This window comes from Cystoisospora suis, assembly GCF_002600585.1.
Source record: "Cystoisospora suis strain Wien I chromosome Unknown contig_3318, whole genome shotgun sequence".
Lineage (NCBI taxonomy): Eukaryota > Apicomplexa > Conoidasida > Eucoccidiorida > Sarcocystidae > Cystoisospora > Cystoisospora suis.
The window spans coordinates 38,695-47,501 of NW_027156113.1; the positions used below are offsets into that span (position 1 = coordinate 38,695).

Genomic DNA, 8,807 nt, shown 5'->3' on the forward strand with positions numbered 1-8,807 from the left:
TGTTACCCTCTTGGCTTACGGACCGTTGCGTGCACCCATCACCAAAAAAAAAAAATACTGGGCCTCTTTCCCTACAGTATTGTTGATCCAGCGACTAGGCGAGTGCGACTGAGAAAAAAACAACCCTTGTAGTAATGCCGGTGCATGGACTGCGCTGTAGCCAGCCAAAGCAGCTCGTCATGGTGTTCTCCGCGATCCCACCTTGCTGGACGACAAAACCTTGTCACGCAGGCGCACAGCAGCATTCATGTCCCTGTCCAGGCCAAGTCTGCCGGTTGTCGGACTCATACATGTTCTATGCAGGTTTTTTCCCCACTGAAACCCACTACATTTATTGCCCCGCTCAGACCTGGTGTCAGCCTTCTGTCCCGTAGGAATAGGGGCGGTGACGTGTGCCTGGATCGAAACTCAGAAGCTGCCGTTCGGAGGCGGAGCCTGTTCCCACGACTCCAACACAATACTGAATCAGCCCGGTTTATGCAGACATATTCCCACGTCACCGAGAGGTCAATCTGCTCCGACTGCATGAAACCGAAGAACAAATCGGCCACGGTGACGCCTGCTACCGCAGCGGACGAAAGAGGTCACACATTTGGCGGACCGAGGTAAAAGAGCTACGTTCAGGCAAGCCAGTGTTCCTCGTGGAAAACGCCTTCTTGGTCCACCCGTTTGAACGTATGAGCCCCGAAGGCATCCCGCTGCGCTTGTACGAGATTTAGCGGAAGACGAACAGATGCATTCGATGCAAGATAGAAAAAACTCGATGAGTGGCAAGGTATCGTCATATGAATGCACGATGTTTCAGCAGTCGCTGGCAGTGTGCTGCTCAACGAAGCAGCGACAACCCGTTGCAGGGAAGGAAGACTCGCCGCAATGATCTTGCTGATCCTGAATCAGAAACCCCACAACAGTGAATCACACACGGGCAAACACCGTGGCTGGGAAAAGCGCATACACTCTATGCATGAATCTGGAGCTGCCCTACCTCTTGCCGCGAACTTCCTTGTGCACTAGTGAGGAACAGGCTGGCTCGCCACCAACGAAGAAGTGACACCACACCAATTGCTGGAAAGACATACCCGAAAAGAGGCTACGCGTCACCGAATACCTTTGCACGTCTCCCTGGAAAGCTGTCAGAGTGAGACGAAGCCGAACAATACTGCCGTTCGCGGACAGTGGTCACAGATGCCGTCGCAAACCACACAGTCGAGTCAGAGTCAACGCGATGTCGTGCAAGCACAGGAAGAAGAGCAACTTTGGTAGCCGACTGCGCAGTGTACACTCAAACGCGCCTTGCCCTGGGTAATACGGTCGGCCGGGTCCGCACGGGCCGGGAGCACACTGTCACCGCAAGGGGGCTCGCCATCAAAAAAGAGGAAGCACGTGCACACCTTGGGGCCTTCGTCAAGGTGTGACAGTACACTCGAGAACACCGGAACTGTGATAGCGATTCCCGGAATCGCCCCTGGCCACTCACGAGCCAACAAACAAGCACCCGGCGCAGGGTTGAAATGTTCATGCGTACTTGTTCGACACGTCTACTCCCCTACTGGATGCAGCTCTGAGTAAACCAGAACTGTGAAACAGCGACTCATGACAACGGGTACTACTCAGACCACTACTGCCTGGAATGGATAACCGTGTTCTCTGAATCAGCTTCTTTTTTACTCTGGATCCAGGAGAAGGTTCGGGAGCGATGAGTTCTTCAGGTACGCCTTTCTCATCGTATCCAAGAAGCTTGCTCGAATGATACATCCACCTGTATACATACGAACGAAAACACACGTACTGGTTCGACAGTGTCCGACAAGCGTGAGCCCTTCCAAGTCAGAAGGCTTGAAGAACCGTCCGCATACGCTTGGAGAGTAACGACCGAGCACGTCCATCCTGTTGGCCAGAGTCTTTTTACCTTCGACTGGGAACCGCTTACACCTCGGAAGCCTATAGTTCTGCGCACCTCAAACTTCCCATCCGGGAACCCTCCTTGTGCACACAGGTATGCATCGTCCGTGCCCACTCGTGGCCATGAACCTTTCAGAAGAAGAAGCAGAACACTCGACTTCCTGCCAGTAATAAACAGCAAGGGTTCTGCAGAATGCTGTGGCCTGACCGGTAACAGAAGCACCGATACTCTTTAGTAGCTGAGTATGTCTCCGACTCGAGCAGTACTGCCGGTTTGAGACCTGGTATGGCTATTCAAGCTGGCACGAGGCGGCAGCGGACTACGCGAAGGGTATAGTCGGCTGTGCCGGCGCGTTTCTACAGACGTGCACATGTTGCTGCCTTGCCGCAGCACAAACGGAATGGGACTAGGCCGTCGGAACCTGCACAGGCACGCGTCTGCAGGTCTACACAAGGTTGCTCCTCGTCCCCACGTGACCCCACGGGCAAGGTATGAGGCCCCCGCGCACGGCCAAGAGTCCCAACAAACAACGTGGGACGCACACCTTGTCCCCCCCGAATCCCGGGAGCGAAGTTAAGCTGTACATGCGCGTAATTAAAATTTTCAAAGAGAGGAGGCTACCTTTCCAGATACGCGATATTTCAGCGAAGTTTAGCTCCCATCCTTTCTGTCGCGACACCGTGCCGAGCAGCTGCATGCCTTGTGCATAGCAGCAGATTTTCCCGCACAGTAAAGCTTTCTCTGCATGGGCTGCAATGGGAAGACAGAGGAGCACACGGACCCGTCCCGGAGACAGCTCGGAAACCAAAGCAGTTGTAACTCGCGCAGTGGATGTGACGCTGACATTCTGCAGATTCGAAAACACCCGTGCGTTCGACTGCGAAAAGGCCGTCTGTCTGTACTGATTATCAGTGGCTCAGTAGGCGCGCGATCTGGTGTCAACTTTAGGCACATTACAGCTGCGGTGCCGCTCCCGGCCCCCCAAGTGACATGTCCAGCGCCAGTTGGAAGCTAAATAACAGGATCTAGAACCAAAAAGGAGCACCACCTTACAGACTAGTTCCGCCGTCGCCGCGCACGAGTCCGATCCCGCTGGCCACGCCTTGCTGTACACTCCACACAATGTCTTCCGAAGCTCCACATTATCGCTGATATAGCGCATGTCTAGGGCTGCAGCAATCGTGGGCACCGCCACGCCGGCTTCCGCCGCCTGCTGGACGGTCCACTTTCCCGTTCCCTTGGAGCCGGCCGCGTCCAGAATTTTGTCGATGAGGTAGCCTGCCCAGGACAAGAACCGCTCGAAGACGCGTCACCGGTTGGCTCCATGACTCAGCTTTTCAGATGCCAGAAACGCAAAAATCACCTTCACAGAACTGCGCGCAAAGGAACGGCCAGAACGAAGTCTACGGCCTGACGCGCCGGAGCCGCCAACAGACGACGCACCATATACTGTTCCAAAGTAACCGGTTCCTGCCGTTGTCCGTCAAGGCACTTGCGGCATACGCGTGGAAACGGTCGGCAGTGTCTGAAGCTGCCCTCAGAAAAACAGAAGTGACACCGCCGTCCCACAGGAACCGAAGAGGCTCCTGGGTTTGCCCTGCCTCCAGCGGGGAGAGCCACCGAAACTGCGCTCTGCTACAGGCCGGCAGTACGGTCGAGGACCCTAGTCACTGTCGCTGAGGGCAGACTTGCAAGTAACTCGCGGTCTGGAAGCGGAAACGCGCGATCCGGCCCGAGTCAAAGGGCGCGCCCACCTTCACTGGTAAGTGTGTCTTTCTTCGCGAAGATCTTGCTTGTCAGCTCAATCAAAAAAGAGTTAAGCTCTCCTTTATTCCAACGTTCAAATGTCTTCTGTAGCTCTTCGTTTGACTGTCCGCAGAGGTGCTTGAGGAGGTAATACGCCTGAAGAACGAACACACCGTAGACATAGCCTTGCCGGCGGCTCAACTTGGCCGCGTCACTCCCGACTTCAGCGGCCGTTCATCTGACCGCGCTACGCGCTCAAAACAAGAGCGAGCGCTACACAGTGCTACGACCTCTACTCTGGATACAGCCGCACCCGGAACAGGATTCTCTACTTTCAGCTGTGCGGTCCAGGTTTCTCACTACGCAAACCGCTACGCCTATAAAATTGGAGGCGAGCGCTTTTCCTCGGGAATGAACGCAAAGGTAGTGCAGACAAAAACGCAGAAGCCGCCCCTTCCCCTGCTGCGGTAAGATTGGACAAACGGAAGCACCTGCTGATTGCAGACCTACGAGTTGCAAGAAGAGACCTTTCAGCGGTTCGTCTTGGAACATCAAGACAGCTATGCGTACAGCCTGAGGCCTACTCACTCACTCCCGAAAGAACCAAGTTATTTGCGAACCTGTGGACCGAGGCAGGCGAAGTTGACGGGCAGGAGATGCAGTAGAGCTGTCTCCGATACATGGCCGCTCGGACCCGGCACGGATCTTCCCGATGTCTATCTCAGGTTGTACTGAAGCTGCTGTCTACTATACATGAACCTGTCTGAAGAGATCGCCCGGTAATGCTACAGAAACCTACGCGTACACACGCACACTCCTTCGTCGGACTGCCTGGTTCTTGACCGCTCACCTCCGCGATGAGCTGCATGTCACCGTATTCAATGCCATTATGAACCATCTTAACGTAATTGCCGGCGCCTCCGGGCCCAATGTGGGTAACACAGGCGTTCTCTAACTCAGCGTCGGTGAAGGTCTCGGCACCCAGCTTGGGAATGGCTCCCTGGGGGTCGACTTTCGCTGCGATCTGAACCAGTATGGGTTTCATCAGCTCCCAAGCCTCTTTCGAACCACCAGGCATCAGCGACGGGCCATACCGCGCGCCCTCTTCACCGCCGCTAACACCCAAGCCCATATATCTGATGGCACCAAGATCAAAGAGAGATATTCACCTGGGTGTCGGCACGAAGAGATCCAACGGAAATTACTGCGCTTGCCGCTCCATTAGGAGAGGCGCGTTCCTAGTGCGTGTCCAACTCAGTGCGTGAAGCCGAGTGCTTGGGCTGAAGCAACCTTCGCGCGCGGACACACAGCCGTCTATTATGCCAGCGTCGTCTAATCCCAAAAAGAAAAGGACCGCAGAAGCCCTTCGAAAGAACACTAGGATACATCATAAGTGTCCGAGGTACCAGTGGATTCAGCACCCGGCAGACACTGGACAGCCTTCAAGCCATGGGGACATGCGCTCATAGACACACACTGCTTATCGTACTACACTAACGGGCTGAGGGACTACATTTGCACGCACAGTGGGGCTGGCCGACATCAACAGCTCAAGAGCTCCGAAGAAAAAGCTTGCTACTTCACCGTCATGCCTGAGTAAATGTATTGTTCTAGCGGCACCTAGCATCAACAATGAGAAACCCTCGAGAATACGCGGTCACCGTCGTGACCCATTCTCTATCAGCCTGAGCCCGGACGCTCGGTGCTGCTTTCATAAATGGGGCCGGCGGAGCTCGCTTACAGGATGCCCTTGGCTGCGCATAGGACCTCCCGGCGTTCGGTGTTCTCAAAAAACTCATTTCCACCATCCACCAGGCAATCTCCCTTTTCTAGCAGCGGAAGAAAATGCTCTATCAGAGCATCCACCGGGGCGCCAGACTGTGGACAAGCAGACCAGGGAGAAGCACCGGGCCAAGAAGCTCGTGAGGCCAGTGGGACCTCTCACTTCCTATGAGCCCTCCACAGAGTAGTGAGTGCAACACCCTCCGTCTGCTGCGAGCTACACAGCCAGCGCCGTGAACGTATCGGCCACGAATCCCTAGTATGCCAACCACGTGTTTCCCCAAAGAGTGTTAAGCACATGAAAGGATAATCTCGGAAGCGACGGGCACTGCCTGGAACGATACTAGAGCAAAGGCACTTCAATTCCAGAGAGACCACACTGGGTGTCGGCTGGAAATCAGGAGCTACCTCTGCTGCGAACGGCCTCGCACCGGCGGGGTATCTTCATACAATCCCAACATGCCAAGGCTACTCAAACCATCCAATCACTTCACCATTCGCCCTGTCCCGGGACGACACTGGTCGGCATTACTCTCGTGGATTTACGGGGCCACGCTGGGATCTGTTCCGTCCGACTACGTCTTCAGGGGTTCTTGGCGGAATCCCTAAAATGAGTCTGCTGGCACTACGGGCTAGCCCCGAGCTACTATCATGTTCGGCGGAAAAAAAGATGAGGCTTCAAGGACAGGAGGGTCCGGGGCAGAGGCTGCCGGCTTGGAGGAGTGGGACGCACGGCATGGAAAACCCTCACCTGCACCATCATGACGATTCTCCTCGGTTTCTTTAGCGCTGCCACCTGCACAGAAAGAGGTACGAGCCTGCATTCTCAGTAGACGTCCCAACTGCATATTGGCGCATGGTCTCCCCCGGCCAAGTGGGGGCTGGGAAACTGGGCTAGACAAACAGACGCGCCAGGGTACCTGCGACGTCCCGGACTCGCGCCATACACCGCCCACCCGTCCCCGCCGGAACTGACACAAACGGGACAGGCCGAGCGCTGTACAGAAATGCTTGCACGGCTTGCGGACCACATTCGCCCTCGCAGTGTGTTGACGACTGCGGGCGATTCCTTACGCAGTCCTGGACAAAGGAACGAAACTTGGAAAAAGACAATGAGTACTAAACGATCAGTCCGCACCACAGTCCATCCTCATACTTGTTCGCCACAGGTTACTGTATCACCCCCTACTGCTTGCACAGGCGGCGCATTCAGGTTCACTGTGAGCGTCGACACCGCCTCCGCCACCTCGCGTGTTGCAGGCGCACTTCACGAAAGAGGCCGGCGAGTACATGAGGCAGGGACCGACGCTTGCCCCTTAGGTCCCTCCGCAATCTTGCGCCAGCTGAACCCACATTTTCTAACTATGCCAATCTCCAGTTTGCTCGGCGACGACACGACCGCCGCCCGCCGCAGTGTACTGCCGTGCAAAAACGGACGGGGAACCTTACAAATTCAGCAGTTGATCGGGCGCCAATGTAGTTCTTGACGTCTTGCTCCCGAGCCTTGTCGAGAGCCATATCGATTTTGCTTGTCGTCCGGTTACACACACACACCCTGAACCCCCGACTCGCCATATTCAGCGACAGGTTCAGCCCCATCACCGCGAGGCCGTACACACCCACGTCGCACGACATTCTTAGGAGCGTCTTGCGGGCACACGCTACAAGGAGCGAAGAAACAAGCCAAAAAGTCACGCGTGTTGCGTGCGGCGCCCTCCTCGACTCGCTCTACAACACACAGTTGTCGCAGTAGCTTGCACGGGACTTGTTCGAACGTGAAGAGCATGTCCAGCTCGGAGACGTTAGCTCTTTACCACACCAGAAGATCACTCACAGAATTCTTGTGGCAAATGAAGACATCGGAGCTAGTATACACGCAGAAAGCAAAGGCGGCTCTTCGCGAGGATGTCTGCTTCTAGGCAGCGCTTCGTCCTACCGACTGGAGAGAAGGAACACAGCCTTGGCTACTTCGCGCACGCCCGACGGGGGAGCTCTCCCATCGCTGACCCGCCTCGGCACTCAGTTGTTGAACAGTGGCACACCCCTGGAGCGCATACCTGGGCAGGTTATTCCCGGTGTTGAGAGCGTACGCACCAAGGGTGTCAGTAAACTGCCCTGAACCAGCTGCCCCGATACGGCAAGGTAAAGTTGGTGCACGCATGTGGTCCTGTCTCTGCGCTGCCGCCGTGCCCCGAGACGGCGAGACGACGGGGACTGTTTCCCCGAACTCCGCCCGGAGACTGTTGTCCCACCCAGGAGTTACGCTGGGACGAGGTTGTGCAGCCCCTAACAAAACCACCAAGCGGCGTAGCCTGAATGCCCGAAGACACCCGCGCAACCCTCCATCGAGACCACGTTCACGGGCTGCTACCCGGGGCATTCTTTTGTCTCTTCCCCAACAAGCACACTAGGCTATCGTGGCAGTTCCCAGGCATCTCCCTACACAGCACGCTGTCACCATACACGCAGGTTCACGTTCCCTGCCTGGGTACAGCTCGTCCTGTAGCTGCGTGCAGGCCCCCCCTGCAGTGCTCGTTCGTTGTCACACTAACGTTGCTTCGCCGTTGGGCAGAAACTTGACAGGTGGCTTGCTGAGAAGAGATGCGGCAGTTGTTTTTGTGTGTTAGGAGGGACTCACCAGGTACGCAAGTTGCCAGGGCTCCGCACACCTTTTGCCTTTGTGTGCTGCTTCCCTTGCCGCCGTAATGCTTAGAGCGCTGTCTTCATGGAGGACTATCTGCACCCCCCAGAGCTGTCAGCTGATGAAACAAAACACTCCCTCACCAGTGCCTGGGTCAACGTCGCAGTGAGCTCAAGGGATTGATACACAGTCGTTGTCCGTGTAGTGCCAGTTGCGCCTCCGCGCGTTGTGCCGTTCGCGGTGCATTGGTAATGGGATCCGACGGCTCCTGTATGGTGAGTGGTGCTTAGCTGCTTACGGTTCCATGTACTGCGAGTAAGGCTCTGGCTGGAGCCAGGGGGTGGGTCTCCATGAAACATGTGCTGAGCCGCCGGTGCGAAACAGGCGTGAAGTGCTTACGTTGGCGTCTCGACCGTTTCGCGGTGCCGAGTTTTTTCGCGTTGTTTCGGTCGCTTCCACGGCTGCATGTCAGCCTTGGAGTTCGCGCCAGTCTTTGGATAACAGCCAACCCTGTCCTCTATCGATCCTACAACAGTGCTGGGACCAGAACAGGGATGAATGTACTTCCCTAGAGAGCATACGCATAGCCCTCGGCCCTGGACCGCGGCAGAGATGTCGGTGTTCCCCGACTTCTCTGCAACGCTTGCTGGCAGCACGCCGGCGACGGGACTGAGTCAGGGAAGGACCACGTTTGAGCATCTTTTGTTCCGAACGATGAGGCGCAGGTCTTTTCTC

The 8,807-nt window shown here is 56.0% G+C and overlaps 1 protein-coding gene across 1 annotated transcript; it reads right to left on the minus strand.

Moving 5' to 3' along the window:
* Positions 1 to 90: 90 nt before the first annotated feature.
* Positions 91 to 7,542, minus strand: CSUI_006534 (6-phosphogluconate dehydrogenase). Its single transcript, XM_068066690.1, has 9 exons — positions 6,881 to 7,542; positions 6,183 to 6,227; positions 5,391 to 5,527; positions 4,500 to 4,785; positions 3,658 to 3,805; positions 2,957 to 3,181; positions 2,525 to 2,653; positions 1,669 to 1,759; positions 91 to 888 (listed from the first exon to the last, which is right to left on the minus strand). The coding sequence occupies exons 1-9, from the start codon at positions 7,064 to 7,066 to the stop codon at positions 621 to 623; spliced, it is 1,515 nt and encodes a 504-aa protein (XP_067921338.1). The 5' UTR covers positions 7,067 to 7,542; the 3' UTR covers positions 91 to 620.
* Positions 7,543 to 8,807: the final 1,265 nt, after the last annotated feature.

Bases quoted from the DNA above. Each gene is read 5' to 3' on its own strand.
- CSUI_006534 (XM_068066690.1), bottom strand. From the start codon at position 7,066: ATGTCGTGCGACGTGGGTGTGTACGGCCTCGCGGTGATGGGGCTGAAC. The intron at 5,528-6,182 runs GTGAGGGTTTTC...GCTTGTCCACAG, and splicing joins GAATCGTCATGATGGTGCAG to TCTGGCGCCCCGGTGGATGC. The intron at 3,806-4,499 runs GTGAGCGGTCAA...TTCGTTCTTCAG, and splicing joins ACATGCAGCTCATCGCGGAG to GCGTATTACCTCCTCAAGCA.